Below are 24056 nucleotides of genomic sequence, written 5' to 3'. Positions count from 1 at the left end.
CGGCCCACGTAAAGAATCATGTAAATAGTAGTCTTCAAGAGACAAGGTGGGCCACTCAGTCACGCACACACTGGTAGCCAAAGTGCCAATACTTTATTCTGGATGCAAAAAGAAGCCAATGTTTCGGCAGCTAAGTTAACTAACTGCTTGTAGATAGGCTATTGCCTATTTGTAAAAATAAAATAAATAAAAAAGTAGTAATACAAACGTCTGTGTGTTTTGTGTCCATGCTCCAGAACGCAGTGCAGCAGGGAGACGGATTTCTCAACACGAACGAAGTACACACTGCAGCAGGTAACACACACACACACACACACACACACACACAGCCAGCAAGGCCTTCTCTGCTGGCCCTGTACCTGATGCAGAAATTCATATTTTATAATAAATATTTATTTTTAGAAAATATATTGTATTTATTTTGCTGCTATCATTGCACTGCATGTCTCTAATTCAGACAGGGAGGAAGGCTGGACGCGCTGCTTCCATGCTGTGCAGGTACAACCGTGCTTGTTTCTTTTAACCAATGAGATTATTTCCTTGTGTTGTCTCTGGGTAAAATTCTCTACTGCGAGGCCTGCAGGATCACCACTGAGGGCCCTTGCTGTAGAATTGAATGGGAGCGATATAGAGATCGACAGGTTCAGATCAGATTTCGAGTTTGCCCTACTTGGCGTGCCAGGGTACTCTAGCTGGCCTTTGACGTGGCCTCGGTCCCAGGCTTACTTATCTGCGAAAAGAAAAGGCAGGAGGGAGGGTTGAAGGCTTAGTTCATTTCGGCACCGCCCGCCATACATGGATTCAAGTTATTAGTCGCCACGACTGATTCCAGTCATTTGGATTCTATACTAGTCAACATGACTTCCTCTATTTTACTGAAAATAGCCGTAGTGAGCTTGCACTTGTAGATCAGCTATTTTCAGTGTAATACATGGCATTGGTAGTACAGTATCACACACACTGGCACTCAAAGGACCAACCTGGAAATACAGCAATATCCAAATAAAGATCAAATGGGCAGCCTATTTAAAAATGATTTCATTTGCTGCAGCTTACCATGAGGAATACAATAGCAGTAGAACCTTTTTAGTTTGCAATTATTGGTAATTAGCCTAGTTTACCATAGTGCGTTATTTTCAGTTATTATACCTTTGTATAATATGCAGTGGCAAAATCACAGTTAAATCATGAATTTATTAAAGTTTAGTTGTATGCATGTTTTTAAGGAATGCCAACCAACTTCATTTGTATGAACATACTGTACATATATATGTACACACTATGCATGAATATATACCTTGCAATCTAATTGCAATTTAGAATGATTGACATTAAGTAAAACTCCAACTACTAGTAATGCTGTCAATTATTTATGTATTGCCCTCTGGCTCCCTCTAGTGTTCCTTGAGTGTCATAGCACAGTTCGTTCTGTGCATATAGACTTCAGATGAACTTTGTACAAATACAATGGAAAGACAAAGAAGTTTTAAAACAAGAACAATGTACTGTTTCTCAACCAAAATAATTTTAGTCAGGGTCAGTCCTCCTTTTTGCCTTGAGACTGTTACTGGACTTATTTGTATAATTAAAAGCTATAAACACCCTTTACGGCGATCAATCAAGTCTCCTGCATCCTCCACTTGCACCCTAGTCCCGCCTCTGAGCGAGGAGGTGAGAATTAGATGAAAGTCTGGAGGAATTGAGCAGGTTGGACTGACTGACGGCCACATTCCAATACTTAACCCATTTAGACCTGAGAACGATTCTACAAATGTCTTCTAAATCCTGACGGTTTTATGAAAAACCTCTTTCTGTGTCAGTGGTGCTCAACCTTTTTCACGTCAAGGACCCCCAGAATTATCTGTATTTGGTCACTGACCCCCCCATCTGAAAACATGTTGATCCAGGGCACCCCCCTGGATCGACAAGTAAAACAAAGATCACATGGCTTTGGGGTAGGCTCAGTGAGGGATCAACCCCTCTCAAGGCCCTGGCACTTCACCAAATCAAAAGGCCCTACATATTCAGCCAATTAATTAATTAATTAACATGCATGCGTTCAGCGCATATCCAACACTGCCTGCGCTGCCTGCTGATACACAAGACACAGCCATGCGCTGGGCACAGCCTTTCCAACTTCAGTCTCTGCTAAACTATTATGTAAGGACTAGGAGATTACGTTATGGTTATTAATACAGTCATTAACAAGAAACATGCATGGCAATGATGAGATGGGGGAAAAACTATGCCGTGTATTTTCTTATACTGTATTCAACAGCCAAACAGCTGATTGATGCACCACACATATCATACCTTCCTGAAAAAAGCTATTCAGGTCCTGGAGAAAGACTTTGAAGCTCCACTTCTGGTGTTAATATAGTTTTTTCAGATATACTAAAGTCACCATCTCTGTTCTGGCAAGACTGATTGATTGATTGATTGAAATATTTATTAACAGTTTGTAGAATTACAGTACATTTCAAGCACAAACTCAATACAAAGACTGTTAACTGTGAGTGGATGACCCAATTAAGCATTACACTGTTTACAACAGGGTCCACCTTGTTCAATTCATCAAAACATTTAGAGACGTACAAATAGACACTTCTATATAGTTAAACAACAGAACAGGAATTCATCATAAAGGAAGCAAAAGGGGAAAAGATACATATACAGTGAGGGGAAAAGGGGGGGGGGGGGGGGGCGGTGGGGGGGATTCAGATTTTACAGGGGCCAGTTTCGAATTGCAGCCGTCCGTAGGTGTCAAGTTTTGAAGGAGTCAAGGGATTCACATGTCTTAATGACTGTTGGTAGGGCGTTCCACATTTTGGTGGCATAGGAGCGAAAATAATTTAGTCCCTTGTTTGTGCCGAATCTGGGTTGTACATGGTTTGTTGCACTCACTCTGGTGTTGTGGGTGTTGACTTCGTTTACATTAAGGAAGTATTTAGACAGGTAAATGGGCTGGCATGGAACTGGTCCACTCAACAACACTGCAATTTTCCAGAAAAAATATTTGCCTATATCTACAAGCTCCATTAGCAGGCAGCAGCATATTTTGTCTAAATTGTCTTTGTGGCCAAATGTAGCCTACATTTGAAAACAGTGCTGTTGACCATGTTGTGGTCCAACAGACAATGCCAATATGCTATATTAATATTAGAACGTTTTAAAGACAGATTATTATTGACGACAATGCAACCATGTGGGTGCAACGTCACTGAAAACTTTCATAATAGCAATTCAATTAATTTACTCACGAGTGCTGAAATCGTGAAATGGAGGATGTAAGAACACACTTTTGTTGGTTTAGAGCAGGGTAAATATGAAGTTTTGCGCCATATAGGCTGTATGTTGTCGCAACAATGTTGGTCTGAGAGAGGGGGCCTTCCTGAGCGAGGGGGCTTCTGACGGCGTCGCTTACTCTCTCCCCCTCTGTCAGTGACTGAGGAGGAAGCGACGAGCAGCCGTCAGGAACCCCCCCAAACCGACCAAGTGAAAATCAACTGCTACAGAAACTGACGGACAACCAAAAACACTAGCGGGGGTTCCTGTGTTGCGTTATATTGTCCGACAGAAGCAACAGCTGTACCTATAGTCTCGTACCGGGCCCTGCAAACTGCGGGCCCTGGGGCTTAAGCTGCACTAAATTCCATTGTTAATCCAGGCCTGGGTGACCTACAGAAGTCCCCTTTTGTGTGGGACGGCTTATTTAAAAAACTTTTCAGGTGTCCCACAAATTGAGACCCTGTCCTACATTGTGACTGACAGGCATCAGTGTTCAAATTGAGACCCTGTCCCACATTGTGACTGACAGGCATCAGAGTTCACATTGAGACCCTGTCTGTCCTACATTGTGACTGACAGGCATCAGTGTTCAAATTGAGACCCTGTCTGTCCCACATTGTGACTGACAGGCATCAGTGTTCAAAGTGAGACCCTGTCCCACATTGTGACTGACAGGCATCAGTGTTCACATTGAGACCCTGTCTGTCCCACATTGTGACTGAAAGGCATCAGAGTTCACATTGAGACCCTGTCTGTCCTACATTGTGACTGACAGGCATCAGTGTTCAAATTGAGACCCTGTCCTACATTGTGACTGACAGGCATCAGAGTTCACATTGAGACCCTGTCCTACATTGTGACTGACAGGCATCAGAGTTCAAATTGAGACCCTGTCTGTCCTACATTGTGACTGACAGGCATCAGTGTTCAAAGTGAGACCCTGTCCCACATTGTGACTGACAGGCATCAGTGTTCACATTGAGACCCTGTCCTACATTGTGACTGACAGGCATCAGTGTTCAAAGTGAGACCCTGTCCCACATTGTGACTGACAGGCATCAGTGTTCACATTGAGACCCTGTCTGTCCCACATTGTGACTGACAGGCATCAGAGTTCACATTGAGACCCTGTCTGTCCTACATTGTGACTGACAGGCATCAGTGTTCAAATTGAGACCCTGTCCTACATTGTGACTGACAGGCATCAGAGTTCACATTGAGACCCTGTCCTACATTGTGACTGACAGGCATCAGTGTTCAAATTGAGACCCTGTCTGTCCCACATTGTGACTGACAGGCATCAGTGTTCAAAGTGAGACCCTGTCCCACATTGTGACTGACAGGCATCAGTGTTCACATTGAGACCCTGTCTGTCCCACATTGTGACTGACAGGCATCAGAGTTCACATTGAGACCCTGTCTGTCCCACATTGTGACTGACAGGCATCAGAGTTCAAATTGAGACCCTGTCTGTCCCACATTGTGACTGACAGGCATCAGTGTTCACATTGAGACCCTGTCCTACATCGTGACTGACAGGCATCAGTGTTCAAATTGAGATCCTGTCTGTCCCACATTGTGACTGACAGGCATCAGAGTTCACATTGAGACCCTGTCCCACATCGTGACTGACAGGCATCAGTGTTCAAATTGAGACCCTGTCTGTCCCACATTGTGACTGACAGGCATCAGTGTTCAAATTGAGACCCTGTCTGTCCCACATTGTGACTGACAGGCATCAGAGTTCACATTGAGACCCTGTCCCACATTGTGACTGACAGGCATCAGTGTTCAAATTGAGACCCTGTCTGTCCCACATTGTGACTGACAGGCATCAGTGTTCAAATTGAGACCCTGTCCCACATTGTGACTGACAGGCATCAGTGTTCAAATTGAGACCCTGTCCCACATTGTGACTGACAGGCATCAGTGTTCAAATTGAGACCCTGTCCCACATTGTGACTGACAGGCATCAGTGTTCAAATTGAGACCCTGTCCTACATTGTGACTGACAGGCATCAGTGTTCAAATTGAGACCCTGTCTGTCCCACATTGTGACTGACAGGCATCAGAGTTCACATTGAGACCCTGTCTGTCCCACATCGTGACTGACAGGCATCAGTGTTCAAATTGAGACCCTGTCTGTCCCACATCGTGACTGACAGGCATCAGTGTTCAAATTGAGACCCTGTCTGTCCCACATTGTGACTGACAGGCATCAGAGTTCACATTGAGACCCTGTCCCACATTGTGACTGACAGGCATCAGAGTTCACATTGAGACCCTGTCCCACATTGTGACTGACAGGCATCAGTGTTCAAATTGAGACCCTGTCTGTCCCACATTGTGACTGACAGGCATCAGAGTTCACATTGAGACCCTGTCCCACATTGTGACTGACAGGCATCAGTGTTCAAATGCCATACTAGTTAGTCCCCTAATAGTTGGCTTTCTGATATAAAGCTCTCTCATTGTCTCTTTTCCTGCAAGATGTGTTTTTAAGCCTGTTAAAATAACGTGAGAAATATCCCTAGGCTACACAGCGTATAGTGTGCGTCTGAGCATAGACATGGTAACGCCCCGCTTGCCTCTGATTGGCCTACCGACCCGTCTCGACTGTCCTCCGAGATGCGAGATTACTCCATGGTGGGGCATTAATACAAGAGAATGACAGCTTGGCACTCACGACAGAATGCAGCCTTGTAACTAACTTGTACGTTTTATTTTTGTAGAAGAGCCAAACTAATATTGTTTATGCCGTTTGCTTTGCTTGAATAATTGATTGAACACACGTGTACAATGTACTATGATTTGATTTGGGTGTGTACTTCTAAATAAAGTGTTAGTGTTGATTATCGTGTATTAATCTAATTATAGTAAACTAATACTATTATACTAAAAAGGCTAAAGGTGAAGGGAAAAGAGACCTTTTTACAGTACAATGTTTCACGTTTACACGTACAAATATGACACAATAATCAACACAAACACTTTATTTAGAACACACCCAAATCAAATCATAGTACAGCATACGTGTTCAATCAATTATTCCATCAAAGCAAACGGCATAAACAATATTAGTTTTCCTCTTCTACAAATAAAACGTACAAGTTACAGGCAGTTCTCTTGTATCATACCGTACTACTTGTATTATTTTCGAATCAGACTATCCAGCATATCTATAGACAAATTTAAAAACCGGTCTCATGGTCGCAGCTTACGTATTTCTTGTAGGCGGACTCGACGTAGCTGCGGGTTTAAACCCTCACCAGGCGCATCTCTTCTACTACAGTGAACAGTAGAGTATGACTGATGTTAGTCTGCCTCAAACGTTACTCTTTTACCTGCTTTTTACTAACACTAACATTACAAAGATGCCCAGAACATCGAGATGAACCTGTGTAGTTTATGGCTGCTCCAACAGTAGTGGCAACATTCCAAAAAAACAAAAAACGGAATGTCAAAATATCCACGCGGTAGCTGATACTAAGCATTTAAAGTATGAGGTATAAAGTACAGGCAGCCAATACAAATATTGGGTATTGGGTAAGACTGACGTTATGTATGTTTCAGGACCTTTCACTGCTTCCTCTCAACCATTACTCCATGGCTCTGCTCTCAGCTACCGCGGTGGATATTTTGACATTCCGTTTATTTATTTTTGGGAATGTTGCCAAGAGCCTGGTGAGGGTTTAAACCCAGCAGCTACTGTACGTCGAGTCCGCCTACAGGAAATACGTAAGCTGCGACCATGAGACCCGTTTCTGAATTTGTCTATAGAGACACGGGGACTACAAATTCCACGCCCCCAAATGAGACAGCGGCCCCACATCTGGTCCGTTAGAACGGTGTACTGCAGCTGTCAATGCAATCCCTATGAGAGGCATCATAAAATACCGTGTGGTTACGTGGTAACCTATGTTCTCTGAGTGAAGAGACTATCTCTCCACCCAACATATTTCATATGTATGGGGAATGTCCCCACCTCACTTGTGACGTGGATACCTCTTTAAGACACACCAGTGCACTGGCACGCACGGGTATATAAGGCCCAGGTGGTGCGTGATTACACTGGTTTACTTGATCGACACCGCTTCTGAGCGACATCGAGGTGGAGAGATAGTCTCTTCACTCAGAGAACATAGGTTACCACGTAACCACACGTTCTCTATCGTATCAGAGACTATCTCTCCACCCAACATATTTCATATGTATGGGGAACTCTGTAAGACACCTCGTGAGGAAGCGAAGCAGTCCCAGAACCCCAAAGACAACACCAGTGGGCTTCGACCCAGCACATACTGAATTTGGAATGATTCATCATGTATGTTCAATGTAATGTATTTACAACCCCTGGAACGGCCGGACAGCCAGACGCCATCCGCCGCCAAATGCTCAGGCGCTAGGCGCCACCCAGAGCCCGGCCCTGCAAGACGCTAAGGCCAGAGACCACAGGGGTGAAGGGCCGCCCAAGCCAGCCCACTAGACGCAAGGCTGGCTTGACTGGTGAAGGTGACAATGACACCCACCGCTGAGTAGCATGCGAGACCAACTCCCCGAAGGGAGCGAATGCTGCATGTTCAGCCGGTATAACCGGGTGAATGTACATTAGACGGAGTAGACTATGTCGCCGCTGTGCAGGTCTGTCAGAGACGCACCTTTCCACAGCGTCCCCAGGTGGAGTGTGCCTGCCCTCCAGGCGGCACTGGTACTCCTACCTGTTTGTGTGCTGGATAACCTCTGTGATCCATGCACTCTCACTTGAAGCACTCAAAGAGCTGGTTCGTTACTCTGTGGTACGAATCTAATGCTCCAATAGGGCAGAGTGAGGACCGACTCCGTCTCTGTATGTCTACTGTCTGTATGACGATGGTAGGACAGAGCTCAATCACCTGATTGAGACGTGCCCTTTTGAAAACATTGGGGAGAAAGGCCGGTTTGGGGCAAGACTATACCATCATCCGGCATAGGCCTGCAGAGCTCATTATGGATTGACAGAGCTCGCAACTCCCCCATTTCTCCTTGCAGATGTGACACCGACAAGACTGCTGTCTTGAGCATGTCACGCTCACTGACTAAAGGTCGTAGAGCCTCCGGAGCTAACCCCAGATGGGCCTGATTGGGTCCCTAACCTGAGCTCCTCTGGGCCTCAGGGCACCCTTCAGGAAATGCTCTTCCTTTCTTTGTAACGAGGTTACTGCAGTCTGCAGGGCCTGCGCTCCCGCTCAAGTCAGCCTGCCGAACACTCGGTCAGCTGACTGTTGAAGCCCTGTTCTCTGAACCGGAATGATCCTTATGTCACATCACGGTTTTACAAGTAAAAAGTGGATGGCCTTCGTTTTTGTGCATAGTTCCCATCGCGTTTATGCTGCGGAGCTAAGCACACACCCAGTGAGAAGGGTGCTGGATGCCACACTGATACCACATAATGGTAGAACCTGATAAATGCTGACAGCATCGATCAAGAGGCTGTCCCACAAAACTCAGATTGGAGGGCATCTCGCCGTAAACCCATGCGGCAGCGAGGCCTTGTGTGGAATGTGCACATGTTCCCGTTGGGGCTGGCCTGCCTGCCCACCTATATGCCTGCTGGATTGTTTCACAAGCCAATGAGTGAAGTCCAGTCTTGGAGACTATCTGCCTAAGACAGTTAGGCCCATTTACCCTGCTCCACCACCCTGCTTATAGGAGGGTGGGAAGGGTGAAAATCAATAGACTGACTGGCTCACACTCTGATCAGGCCGTAGGCAAAATGCAGGGATTGATGGCGACAACACCTAAGCATTGCCATGTAGGAAGCGGCAGCACCCCTCACTGACAGAGACATTCTTGTGGCTGACACTGCAGTGCTAACAGCAAGAATGCTGTCCTGTGAGAAGCCATTGCAGCCCAAGTCTCCACGGGCTTAATTGGCTCATGCCGTAAGGCAGACAATACCACTCCCCGAGGAGGGACTGCTGGCCTATTGTGTGAGGGATGAACGGTATGAGGACCAACTGGGTGACTATTGTGTCGCCCTTGTGTGGGACAGCGGCCCGCCATGTTGCCAGATCCCTGGCCTAGCCACACGATTACCTCTGGATGAGGAGGGAGCTCAACCGGTCTCCAACACACAGAATTACACCCAGGTGTTTAAACGGCCATGCCGTAATACAACCTTATGGTGGTTCTGCTCACCCCTGACAGTCTTGTCACATTCTGCTGTGTGAACAGCAGTGTGAATTCGCTGGAACAACGTGGAACGTGTAAACTGACGCTGTCAACGATACGCCCACGTAGTGCATGACTGTGAATGACAGATAATGCACTGGCTGCATGTTCAGAAGAGCCGGAGGCACAAAGTGCACCATGATTGCCCTCAGCCCTAAGGGGCGGAGGCACAACCTGAGGGTGGCCCGACTCACTAGAGCAAGGGACAGAGTCCCTGCTTTGCCCTCTAACACATGCCGAGGAGCGCTGCGGACTGTGAGAGTTGACGCCTGCAAGGCCTCTTGTTGAGGTGCCGGCCTAGGTGCCCAAAGTGCTGCAGGTGCCTGGCCACGTTTTTGTGGCACTGCACCTCTGAGCGAGCACACACCATTCAGTTATCCAATTTAGGATGCAAAGGCCCTCCCGCCAAGGACTATGTCCAATCGGGGGGCTAGACATATGCCGAATGGGAGGACACGGGACTCGAAGGTTCTGTCATCTAAGACAAGCCGGTCAGTGCGTCAGACCCGGGATCTGAGAATAAGCATCCCCGGTCGAGCATGGCAAGCCAGTCGCCTTGGAGGATGGCCTGTAAGACCCTCAACCCTTCCTTGCCGGGAGTGCTGTAAGCAGCACCCCACCCTCCCGAAGACATAGTGGAACCCACCCAGGGGTCCACCTGAATTGTCTTCCAGGACAACCGCTGTCCCGAGAGACAGCGGGTGGGGTCTGGGGCCTTAACTGTCAGGACTGAGGTATGGGCTTAGCCCGCCGAGCACATTTTAGCCATACCCTGCCGGTTGGCCTGTAACCGGACCCGTAGGTCCCTGGAACTGCCAAACCTGACTGGGGTTGCACAGCCTGAGGGGTGACCGAGGCAGGCTACTCATGGCCTTGCCGGAGCATTCCTGCACCTCCTGTGCACCTCCACAGCCTCCTTAGGATGCTGTAGCAAAGCACTGGCCTTTTGGCCAAACATGGCCGGTGGCTCAATAGGCAGCGTGGGGGAGCTTGTCCTCCTATCGCAGCTTGGCCTGGGGCTGCCACAGACGGCACCTCACCAAAGGGCATCAATAGCCTGCCTGCTGCCACTGCCTGGGGAGCCTGAAAGCCAGTCGCTGCAGCTCCTCAATAAGGTCCGGGCCCTAATGGTCACATAAGTGCCACATATAAGCCGGTGCTGAAGCAGTGACAGAATAACCCTGTGTTGACTAGCTGTGCCTAGATAGCCATAGTGCATTCTCGGGATGAGAAGGAGCTTACTTTGTGGTTTCGAACCGGTAACCGGATTATACCATGCAAGTTTACACCTATAGGTGCGTGAACGGCCTTGCCGTGATACACCGTACAGAGTATTCCGCCCGACAGCCGCGGCACACTCGAGTTGCCAACATTGGCGAAACTACATCACGGACGCGTGAGCTGACACGGTCAGCAATACGCCGTATATACAGTAGTGTGCAAATGGCTGTGATTTCAGGGCTTGCTCCTGGCAGACTCAGCACGTCCTATACACTGTATAGTGCGCTACTACACCTGAACGCGGAAAGCTGACTGCCACGGCAGCCATACGCTCATCCTGTCTATGACAGAACCCACGGTTCGGAGGATGAGCTTGCTCCGTGGCGTCCCCCGTCGCACGGGTTCTACCACGCAGTCTACACCGGAGTGCGTGAACGGCTTTAGCCGCAATACACTCAAGTGAGCTCTCTCTCACGAGGCGAGGCAAAAACACGGCACTACAGATGCGGAAGTCGCCCCAGCGACAATACGCCTGTATAGTGCGTTTTAATGCTATAGCCTGGCCGGGCTGTTGTTTTGATTGATTGATTTACTGATTTACTAACAGCTTGCAGAATTACAGTACATTTCGAGTACAACTCAATACAAATACTGTTAACAGAGAGTGGGCGATACCATAAAGCATTACACTTGTTTACAATAGGGCCCACCATCTTCAATTCATCAAAACATTTAGAGACGTACGAATATACACAACTATATTCACTGCGCACTCGCAGGTCCCCTCCAGCCCACAGAATATGCAGCATGGATGCGTGAATTGACGCCATGCCAATAATACACCCATATAGTGCGTTGTATTCCACTGCCTTTAAGGATTACCGGGCCACTGGTCCTGTCTGTGTCACTGCACTCAGATCGACAGACAGGCTACACCACAGGAGCGTAAACTGGCGCCCCGCCAGCAATACCCCTGTATAGTGTGTTATATGGCCGTCGGATTCCTTCATTCCTCCTAGCCTCAACTGGCAAGAGGAAGAAAAACATACAGGAGTCAGGATCTTCATGAGCTGCTATCAGCATGACCAGGGAACCCACAGGTCACCCACTGGTCATGGCCATCCTCTGTGGGCATATGTGCCCCACGCAGCCCCAGAGAAACCCCTGCTGTTTCCATTTAATTCAATACCTATATACACTATTATTTTAATATGTTATATTAAATATATACAAATTTAATTGCTTAAACATGCTCAAAAAACGGGGAGTATAGTAATGTGCTTGAGAAGTGAGGGCACAATTTACCCTATGTGCAATTTACACTGCTGTCTCTCAGTCACATATTGATATTCATGTGTTGTTTTTTTTTTTCTCGGTAACATGTTTCATGTGGACCCCAAAGACTAGCTGACTGCCATGGCATCAGCTAATGGGGATCTTTCCAAATAGAAAAATAACTAAACAACAGCCAGCTGAGTTCTATAGTCTCTCTCTCTCTCTCTCTGGAGGAGGTTGCACCTGAATTTCCTAGCTGCACTGAGACACAGAGTGTTTGAGTTGGAGACAAACACTCTGCTCCAAACGTTTTGCATTATATAGTGTATATACGTATACCAATTTCCACTGTTTGGTCCACTAGAACAGGGATTTATGAGAGTCTCCCTCGACTTTCCAGGCAACAATTTACCCTACGATATATCACCGTGCACTGGAGACCAAACTTTGTTTGTTGTGGAATTAGCTCGTCCTGTCTATGACTGACAGGACCCACGGTTCGGAGGATAAGCTTGCTCCGTGGCTTCCCCCGTCCGTACGGGTTCTACCACGCAGTCTACACCAGGGTGTGTGAACGGCTTTAGCCGCAATACACCCCAGGGAGCTCTGTCTCTCACGAGGCGAAGCAAAAGAACACAGCACCAAAGACGCGGAAGCCGCCCCAGCGACAATACGCCTGTATACTATACACTAGTGTATAGTGTGCTGTGTTAAATGATAAGCCTATAGCGGGGCTGATGTTTCGCTGCGCCAAACGCAGGTCCACTCCAGCCCACGGAATATGCATCACGGATGCGTTAACTGACACCAAGCCAGTGATACAAACGTATAGTGCGATTATTCCACTGCTTTACAGGATTACAGAGCCAATGATCCTATAGCGGGGCTGATGTTTCGCTGCGCCAACCGCAGGTCCACTCCAGCCCACGGAATATGCATCACGGATGCGTTAACTGACACCAAGCCAGTGATACAAACGTATAGTGCGATTATTCCGCTGCTTTACAGGATTACAGAGCCAATGGTCCTGTCTGTGTCCCTGCCCACAGGTCGACAGACAGGCTACACCACAGGACGCGTAAACTAACACTATGTCAGCAATACGCCTGTAACGGTGTTTTGGCTGGTGTTACCCTGTTTTTGTTTGCTATACCTACAAACGAGCTGTGTGACAGCAATCCAGAGAGGAGCGATCCACGCCAGCTCTCTAACCTGCCTCCAGCAGTGGATTAATCCGGCTGCCAGAACTCGTGAGTAGTTGCTTTTCAAAAAGTCTAAAAAATGCAGTTATTGTTGATAACTTGCTCTGCACTTCCGTTGAGGAGACCACGTCTTGGACTGCTCGGTGGAGATCAAAAAAGCAGTGTAATCACGCACCACCTGGGCCTTATATACCCGTGCGTGCCAGTGCACTGGTGTGTCTTAAAGAGGTATCCACGTCACAAGTGAGGTGGGGACATTCCCCATACATATGAAATATGTTGGGTGGAGAGATAGTCTCTGATACGATAGAGAACATCATTTCACTGGTTCATTACTGAGGCTGTAGCATTTATTTTTGTGTTCCAATAAAGTGTCCCATATGTTTGATTTGTCCTTTTCAATGTCACATACCTGCCATCTCAATATACATCCCACAATGTACTATAATATACTCCATCGGTTTGAGGCTTTCAACACCCAGATATATTTGTTGTATTTCGTTTTATATGCTATGTATTTGTTGACAGCATCTTGCAAGACTAGTTATTAATACTATTCAGCCTAGTTAATTATACAACAGCAGTTGACAGCGGTAAAACCCACCGTCGGAGCTCCGTGGTAGGTAGAACATATTAGTAAGCCTGTGACATGTTCAAAATATAGACATGAATAACAAAGTCAGTCGGGATCGGGATGTATTATTGAGAATTCCACTGTTCAAAGTCGGTGCTCGTAGCCTCGTAAAGGCAGGGACGTCCCTTAAAAGCGACAGGTTCTCTGTCTGCCGTCTCCCCTCGGCTCTGTTAACATTATGGGTAACTCATTCAAGTGGTAAATTAAATGTGAAATACATCCTCTATTGAGAAAACAATATATTTGTTGACAAAGACACTTCATATACGTTTGGAATTTTATTCATATCAATATAGTCATTTCATATTATTTTAAAAGTAGGCTAACTACAGTTGAATTGCAATGGGCTTCTATGGGCTGGCCTGCAGTACACCGTTCTAACGGACCAGAAGTGGGGCCGCTGTCTCATTTGGGGGCGTGGAATTTGTAGTCCCCGTGTCTCTATATCCACCTCAGTGGACAGTCGAGACGGGCAGTGTCTGTAGGCCAATCATAGGCAGGCGGGGCGTTACCATGTCTATGCTCAGTGTCTGAAAAAAAGAAGAAGAAAAGACAATGAATCAAATGTTTGATTCTGTGTCACCACACAATGGCCACCACTGGACCAACATGGAAATACAGCAAACTTTATACTTTCATTTGCTGCAGCTTACCATGAGGAATACTGTACAATACCTGAACAAAATAATAGTGTAGTTCCATCCATGGTGACGGAGAATGGTCATACATGTTCATGAATACCGAAAACAAGCTACTACAGGGGTTGACACTAAAACAAGCTATTACACTAAGACACTAATGAAGGTCTCAGAGGCACTTGTCCATCAGGCAAGTACAGGTCATGTTCTACGGCCTCTCAGGCCATGGCCACTTGCCCCCCAAAATTATAGTTAATTACCGGTCATTTTAACTTTTATAATACCTTTTTTGAAAAGATAAGATAATTTCAAGGACCCATAGTTTGACATGCACCACAGAAATTATGGACAGCCGCACAGGTGCTCCCAACTATATTTTTAACCCATTCTGAACGGGAACCCATTTTGGTGTTAGCATCATGTTATGCTTTAGCTATTGAAAAATAGCAGATCTACAAGCTCATAGCGCGCCACCGAGTGGCGCGCTATGAGCTTGTAGGTCTGCTATTTTTGAAAAATCGAAGAACGACTGACATTTTTAGAATCTGATCTCAGGTCAGAATGGGTTAATCAGACCAGTGTGTTTCCAGTGGAAACCTTGTATGATTGAATGTGACAAACTGACATATTGAGCCTATACACACAGTATAAGCCTTCCCCCAGTAGGCTACCTTCACATTCAGTAGATCCTGTGATCGGCTGTGGCCAGATGTAATTTCCTGGGGTTTATTAGGACTATAGTAAATAATACAAAAATAAATCACCATAAAATGTTGTAAAAAAATACATATTTAGCCCCATGCTCGAATGCATGGGGAAAAAAGAGCTAAAATCCCTAAAACGAAAGAAAGCAGCAAATGAAAAAAAATTAAGACTCATCTTTTACTTTCTCTAATAACAACCTAAAACATGAACCTTGGTTGAAAAAAAACTAAAGTTGTCCTTTAACAGATGTTGCCCAAATCAAACCTGATTTATGAAACTATTCGTATTTCATTTGTAATTAGTAAAGAAAAGTGTGAATGAATGTCACTGGAAGATATTCATGATTCTCTTTTGTCTTTGTCAGCCACTGACTGAAGCCAATCAGCCAATGACTTATTGTACTTATTACATTGTTGCACGGTTACTAATTCACATTTGGTGAATGAAGCCTGATTCTTGATTTGGAATCAAGTATGTCCAGAGAGCCTTATCATTATATCCAGTGAGCCTGAACCCATTAAGTAGGAAACATATGTTTGTTTCCAAAACTGTAATTTATAGGTATGTTATTATTTGTACCAGTCCATGAGACTGTGATATGGCTTATTAATTTCAGTAGTATTGGCCTCTTGGTTATCTCTGATATTTGATTTATATGCAACAGTAGTCTGTTCATGTTCTCATCACATTTTGTGAATAAAAGCCTCATTTTGTAACTTAATTTGATTAATAATCATTCCATGTCATGACAATATTTGGCCTTTCCTAGATGGAAATGTCGTCCATTTTCTGTGTGTTTCCTCAATTTTTAGACAACTCATAATGTGTTAGAAAATCACGGACAAAAATATAGGACCGACATTATTTGGACTTGCGGCCCTTGGACTTTTGGTATTTTGCTGAGTGGCCCCTGAGCCATCAAAGGTTGACTAGCCCTGGCGTACAGGATTCTCATTCTGTTACTGTCACTGCCTGCAAGGATTTCTTATAAACTATCTAATTCATTCGTGGGTCGTCGGGGGTCCACGTGGAGTTGTTGTTGTTCATGCGCCACGGTGCGCGGCGTGGAGAGGGCATCAGAGCGCAGCGCATCCATCCATCCATCCATCCATCCATCCATCCATCCATCCATCCATCCATCCATCCATCCATCCATCCATCCATATATCTATCTCTGTATGTTTTTTTCTGCTACAGCTAGAGGGCGCCAAAGGCTTAGGATTTGAGGCCAGATTCCAAGCAGCTCAAAGAAGTAAATGTTGATATTGAATGGGTCATGTGCCTTTTGAAACGAGATGAGCTGACCAGTGTGAAATCACCAATCCCTGTCTAGCTGCTCCAGATCAGATTTAGAGTCTCCTTTTCTGGTCAGTTAGGTCAGCCAACTCTTATGAAAGTCAATGAATCACAGCAAGGAAAGGACAAGACTCACAAGAGCAGGGACGTGCAGAGGGCTAAAATCCTGTAAGAGGGCACTTTTGGACAACAATAGCTCAAATATTTCCGCTATTGAGAGCTATTGAGAGCTTGTAGATCAGCTATTTTCGGGGCACAACCCAGCGCTCTTTAGCTAGTGGAGATGCGGTGTAACGACATGGATTTCAAAAGCAATTCTCCTGAATGCTGCCTTCCGGCATGACATGGAAAGGAGTGCCATTTGCATTTCTTTCACCATAGTAAATGCTGTATTCGTGGTCTGGAAAGGGCGCTTGTTCTACAGACGGGTAAAAGGGCAGGGGATGAAGCCCCCTTTGATGTCTATGTGTGCACCTCCCTGCACAAGACTAATATGACCCACAAGCTGAATGGTGTCAATGGCAAGCAATCATCAAAACACAAGGCATCATAATACCTCCAATAAGTATGCATAATACACTATATTGGTATAAGACTATGCTTTATCACGTCTAGAAAGTGGAAGTGTGACCGCAGCTGCAAGCTCAAATATCTGAGAAGAAGAAACTTAAGACGCTTGTGTGAAATGTATGCTGGGCTTCAACTATCGTCACGAATAGTGGAGCTGTGCGCCAATGGCTTAGAATAAAGACAAGGAAATAGGGACGTCAACAATCTGAATTTGATTTAATACAATGTTGGTGTGTCAGGCAGGCAGTCTGGTTCAAAATAGAGTTTAGAGAAGTTCCAAATAACTAACAAAAAAACCCCACATAGAACTATTAAAGTTACTGTCTGGAAGGAAGAAAGAAAGAAATCTCTTCCATTGAGAAAAAAATAATAAAATCAATTATCTGCAGCAGTTCGGATAGGAACATATTTTTCACGACTACATTTTATCATAATTAAAAATACAACATTACATAATATCAATTGATATGTGATGAGAATATTTGCATAGTAAATATACTCAATGACACTGTTTAATATATACACAGTAAGACGCCCTGAGGGCGAGAAGCCTTTGGCATGGGGGGTCGGATCAAGATATGGAATGAATTCTGTACTGGCCATATATGGAGCGTCTCTTGAGTGTACAGGGTTTGATGAGGTCAGATCAACATATGGAATGTCAGAACAGGAAGGGTTGGTAGGGAAGGATCAACATATGGTACTGTATGTCAGAACAGGTCAGCTCCATATATGGAGATCTAAGGGTTTGAGGTTTGAGGTCAGATGTAGAGTTGCTGGCCGGCTCCATATATGCAGATCTAGGTGAAGTCTTCTCCATGTATGGTTATCCAGGGTGAGGTGAGGTTGTGATCTTCAGAGATGGCCAGATGACTAAAACTAAGACTAAATGTACTGAACAAATACAAAATAGACTAAAATGTGAGGAAGATATCCAGTATAAGTCATTTTACACTAGGTTACATGCTGAAAATAGCAGATCTACAAGCTCACAACACATCACGCTGCGACGCGCTGCGACGCGTTGTGAGCTTGTAGATCGTCTATTTTCAGAAAGTGTCAAAGTGACGCCATCAAGGCCCGCCAAAATACATTTTAGTTGACTAAATCAACTGTAGATTTAGCCGACTAAAATCTTATGATATTTAGTCGACTACAACTAGACTAACACTAAAACATTCCAGGTGACTGAAATGTGACTGAAACTAAATGAAAACTATTGAAGAGACTAAAATCTAAATTTGCTGCCCAAAAACAACACTGGTCTGCTATGGAGGGGCGTCTGAAGCCTGTCCTGTCCTGCGTAAGCAGCAGTGCATCCAGGTCACATGGTGTTACTGTTCCTCCTAGATCTGACACAGAGACACTGACCCATAGCACATGAACCCAACACAGAGTGGTTCAGTGGAAGTGGTCTGGAAGGTGTGAAGGTGTGTCAGTGTGTTAGAGGACACTTTGTAGAAGGACAGAGTGCCAGCAGAGCAGTCCACGTACACTGCTACTCTGTTGGAGCGACGGAGACCGAGGACAGAGTCAGAGCGACGGACAGAGAGTTCAGTCCTCTCCCCATTGTGAAGGACAGAGTAACTGTTCTTATCATCATCACATCTCAGACTCCAGGACATCTTATTGTATCCTAACCTACAGGCAGTACCGTATCCTCTCCTCTTGATTTCTCTGGTTGTCCCTGATATACGAACCCGTCCACTCCACTCTACCTCAGAGTAACAACGTCCAGTCAGAGTCTCTCTACACAGAACCTGATGATAGACGGTAAATCTGTCTGGGTGATCTGGATAGTGCTGATCCTCTCCATTTGTCACCTTCCTGTAGTTCTCAGACAGAGAGAGGTTTCTGTTTGCTGTGTTTGGATCCAGTGTGAGTTCACACACATCTGATGAGAGAACAACACACAACACAACACCACTTTACAATCACATACATCTTCATAATAATATACAGAATTATTGAACGTATTAACCACTATGAGCACTGCTTCAAATCGTATTGACAAGCTCACAATGCATTGCGGTGCGTTGTGAGCTTGTAGATCTGCCATTTTCTGTATGATGTTCAGCTGCTGTATAATTACCTTGAATATAGTTAATCTGGTTAATAATAACAACAACAACAACAACAATAATAATAAGATCTACAAGTTCACAGCACATGGTGATGGATGTACACTAACTATGTATAGGAACATACAATAATACAACGGACATACAATAACGCACGCACGCACACACGCACACTCTCTCACACACACACACACACACACACACACACGCACACGCACACGCACACGCACACGCACACGCACACGCACACACACACACAGACATCAATAATAATGAAGGCACTCGATCTACAAGCTCACATCGCAACACATTGTGGTTCAAATTGTTCAGAAACCACTTTAATCCATTCTGACCTGAGATCAGATTCTAAAAATGTCTTCTACATCCTGACAGTTTTCTGAAAAAGCCATGTTTCTATGTCAGTCGGTCTTCGTTTTTTCAAAAATAGCAGACCTACAAGCTCGTAGCGCGCCACTCGGTGGCGCGCTATGAGCTTGTAGATCTGCTATTTTTCAATAGCTAAAGCATGACATAATGCTAACACTAAAAAGGGGTTCCTGCCCAAAATGGGTTAAAAAAATCAGGTCTATGCAGTGTGAGCTTGTAGATCTGTTTTCAGTAAAACCTATAATGACGTGTCCAGAATGGAAATATATTAATAACAAATATATTGCATAATAAATAAGATCTACAAGTTCACAACACATCACCATGCAGGACACACGCACGCACACACGTGCGCGTGTATGTGTGTGTGTGCACACACACACACACACACACACACACACACACACACACACACACACACACACACACACACACACACACACACACACACACACACACACACACACACACACACACGTGCACACAGGGGCCCAGGGGTAGAGTGGCCGGATGGCAACCGCAATGTTCCTAGTTCGAACCCTCAAAGTTGGTGTCAAAGTGTCCTTGAGCAAGACTCTGAACCCAAATTGCTCCAGATGTGCAGGTTGGTGCCTTGCATGGTTTCCTAATCCTCAACCATTGGTGTATGAATGTGTGTGAATGGGTGAATGTAACGCACAATCTATGTAAAGGTGTGTGAATGGGTGAATGTGACGCACAATCTATGTAAAGGTGTGTGCATGTCTGTGTGAATGGGTGAATGTAATGCACAATCTATGTAAAGTTGTGTGAATGGGTGAAGGCAATGCACAATCTATGCAAAGGTGTATGAATGAGTGTGAATGTAATGCACAATCTAACTACAAATGTGCCGTGTGTGTGTGTGTGTGTGCGCGCGCGTGTGTGTGCGTGCGGTTGTAATGCACATAACTCAAGAACCGTTTGACCCACCGACTTCAAATTCGACACACGCGTTCCACACCCCCACAGGGAGTGACCAGCCTTTAGTCTGTGGGACACACCGTTGTCCAGAAACACCACAAAAGGCTCTGGTCAGGCTCTCCCCTCACCTGTGTAATTTCCAGCCTCTGCCTCAACCAATTGATTGCCATGGCAACCCCACACCCGACAATTGATTACTTAACCAGTCAGTTTGCACTCTTCGGGCACAGGCAGACAGACAGAGGCAGACAGACAGATACAGAGATCTCCATATACAGTATGGGCACAAAAGGGACACAGACAGATAGTTAAAACGGGTGCAATGACAAGTTGACAGCGGGTAATATTAATAGAGATGTCCCGATACTGTATCGGAAAAGTATCGGATCGGCCCTAATTTGGTCATATCAGGTCATATCGGTATTGGCAAATATGCTAGTGTCACCACAGATCCGACACAGGGGTAAGGGTTGACACTATAGGTAAATAAAATGTTGGGGCATGTTGAGTTTGCTTTGGAGTTGCCCAAACTGCAAGTGCAAGTGTTGTGTTTATAGCAGACTCCTCAGTCTGCTATAAACAAACACGAGATACAATAGCTATAGATAGCTACAAGTAAGACGCGCAAACGCGGGAAGCGAACGCAGCTCATAAATTGCAATAACAACAATTAGAATAAATTACTTTTTTTTCTTTTTAGTTAGTAATTTTTTTAAGTTTTCTACTGTGTGTGTGTGTGTGTGTGTGTGTGTGTGTGTGGTTGTTTGTGTGTGTGTGTGTGTGTGTGTGTGTGTGTGTGTGTGTGTGTGTGTGTGTGTGTGTGTGTGTGTGCTACAGCTGCGCCCTCTGGTGGGGGGCGGGTGGTGTCACAGCGGGACAGACACACAGACAGACACACAGACATGATCTGCAGGGTCTCATAGTTAGTGCTCATTGCATTCGCAATAAACACTATTCCCAGACGGTGGTTAATTATAATTTAGACTCACAAGGAAACTCGCTTTAGGAGATTGTGACTTCGTCATAATCACAGAAGCATTAAATAATACACTCACAGGCAATTGATTGACTGGGTTTGGGACCAATGGGAGCCTTGACCACCCCCCTACAGCTCGGTGGTATAAAACCAGGCTCCACCCATTGTCTCCACTTTTGTGAAACTTCTCATGCGAGAACACACAGCAACAGCATTGCTACAAAGTCCTAGTTTTGAGTCAACGGACAGGAGCGGATCCTGGCACCCCGACTGCGCTGGGACATTTGTTTTTCCAGAAAATATTCACGTAAGTGTTCTTCATTAGTTGACCGGCGAACGGCCCTAATTTTCACACTGTACTTTATTCTCTGTTTTTTGTCTAGCACGAGTCCTGCAGAAGGACGCGACTGCGCTCTTGTTAGCGCTTGCTAGACTTAACTATTCTGCGAACACAGCGAACGTGTTCCCTTTTTAGTTTCCTAAACTCTGCTCTACTGTATACACAGCGGACGTGTCGACAGTTGGCACAGTTTGGTTAGGCTGTAGCCACGGGCTACTGCTTCACTACGAACACAGCAAACGTGTTCGGTTTTAGCATCCCGCCAACTTTTGTCCACTGTGTGCACAGCAAACGTGTCGACAGCGGTAAGTTTGGCTAGGCTATAGCTGGCTAGGCTATTAGCTACACTTGTACACAGCGAACGCGCTACAGGTGCTAGGCTAAGTTGGCTAGGCTATAGCTATACCTGTACACAGCAAACGTGTTACAGATACTAGCTGATTTTTCCCTCTCTTTTTCTCTGGCCTGCAGAAAGCCTAGAGGAGATGCCGGAGCGGAACAAGCAACAGCGTCGTCAACGCAAGCAGGTCCCCCAGAAACACTGCGAGTCCTGCGGCAATTGGATGGCTGGTGAGGACCAGCACGAAGATTGCGTGCGTTGCCTGGGCCTGGAACACGCCATCGACGCGGCTAATAATACCGGCGTGTGTGCCTTGTGCAAAGCCACAGCAGCCGGCATCAGAGCTCGGAGGCTCGTACGGGCCAAGGCTTTCTTCACCGGCGAGGTGAGAGAGAAGGAGCGGGACTACGTCGACCGAGGGGCAGCGTCGGTGCTTGAGATGCCAGAAGCACCGCGCCGTCCACCACAGCCGCGTGCGGCACCTGGGTCTGCCCGCACTGATCCTCCCCCCGAACGGGACGACCCCACCACAGGGGAGTCGATGGAGGACGAGGACGACGAGAGCCGTAGCTCAGACGGCGACAACTCTGAATCCTCCGACGACGACCCACAAGAAGTCGGGCCGTTTGGCGGCCAATATGGTTCCCCCCGCTTCGAAGCCCAGCTCCAAGCCACCCTACTGGCGGGCGCGGGGACGGCAGCAGCAGAGCCTCCCACGGTGGGGACCGCATCTGAGGCCATGGCTCCCCAGGTTCCAACCCAGGCCCCGGCCCGGCCTCCTCGACCGCCCATGGAAATGGACCACTCAGAGCTGCTGGACATCTTCAGGAGGGCCACCATCCGCTCGGGCCTGAAGTGGCCCACCGAGGCAGCCCCGGAGGAAGCTAGGGAGGACTCGCTGTGGCGCGATTTCGGCGAGGACAAGGACCCACCCCGTGCCAAGCAGATCCTGCCTCTGACCAGGGGCCTCATCAACACGCTGAGCGCGTCGTGGAGGAACCCCAACACTTTCTCTTTCCCACCGGACCACAAGAGGGACCTCGACTGTGCTGAGACGAAGGTGGCAGGCCTAGAGGGCATGCCTGCGATGGACAGGCAGATGGCGGCCCATCTCCTGCGCCAGCCAGAGGCCCGGTGGACCAAGGAGCCGGTTTTTCCGGACGCCCACGACAAAGAGCTATCTACCATTGCCAGGAAGGCCTACTGGTCTCTGACGCTCGGCGTCAAGGCTGTAAACGCCATAGGTCTGCTCCAGGGCTCCACCTCTCATATCCTCCGAGACATGGGCGACGAGCCAACACTGGAGCACATGTTGGAGCTGCGGAGGATCCATAAGGAGACCCTCCTCCTCACAGAATACAACGTACAAATGACCGGGAAGGCCATGGCCCACCTCGTGGTCCTCGAGAGAGCCAGATGGCTAAACCTCTCTCCGAAGTTTGGGGACAGAGCCGCCACCTTGGATCAGCCCGTCCTGCAGTCCAGCCTGTTCTCGGGCTCTGTGCCGGACATAACAGCCCGCCACGAACGAGACAGCAAGCAGAAAGAGGCGCTCAAGGCATACATGCCCACGGAGCCCCCCAAATCATCGTACTCAAAGAAGCCCAAGTACGGTAGGTCCGTGGACAGGCCACGGGAATATGCCCGAGAGCGCAACCCCAGGCCCCAGTTCAAGGCCCCGGAGGCAGCTAGGGCTCCGTCCGCCGTGCCCGGCCAGCGTCAGCAGTCCATTAAGAGGGACAGACCTCGCAGAAAGCCATCATCCTCCCCCGCTGGAAGGCAGCGCGGAGGCGGCGGAGCTAAGAACGCCAACGGCGGCCAGCAGCGCAAGTAGCACACGGCCGAGCCTCGGGGAGACGACGGTGGACACCGCCTCCCCCCCCGTTCTCTTTCCCCGTTTTTGCTTACCCAGGCACGGCGTAATGGCCCCGGGCCTCACGCCGAGGAGGAC

General features: G+C 46.9%; 1 protein-coding gene across 1 annotated transcript in view; it reads right to left on the bottom strand.

Moving 5' to 3' along the window:
* Positions 1-18385: 18385 nt before the first annotated feature.
* The window catches only part of LOC310858026 (uncharacterized protein), a gene marked incomplete at both ends in the record, with an annotated part of 66561 nt that continues 60890 nt past the window's right edge, over positions 18386-24056 (bottom strand). The window contains one exon of the mRNA XM_083764073.1: positions 18386-18933. Coding sequence (XP_083620199.1) covers positions 18386-18933 — 548 coding nt within the window. The remainder of the gene's footprint in view (positions 18934-24056) is intronic.

The sequence above is a fragment of the Protomyctophum parallelum genome (assembly GCF_964188405.1).
Source record: "Protomyctophum parallelum genome assembly, chromosome: 4".
Taxonomy (NCBI): domain Eukaryota; kingdom Metazoa; phylum Chordata; class Actinopteri; order Myctophiformes; family Myctophidae; genus Protomyctophum; species Protomyctophum parallelum.
This window is presented reverse-complemented; position numbering and strand designations above follow the sequence as displayed.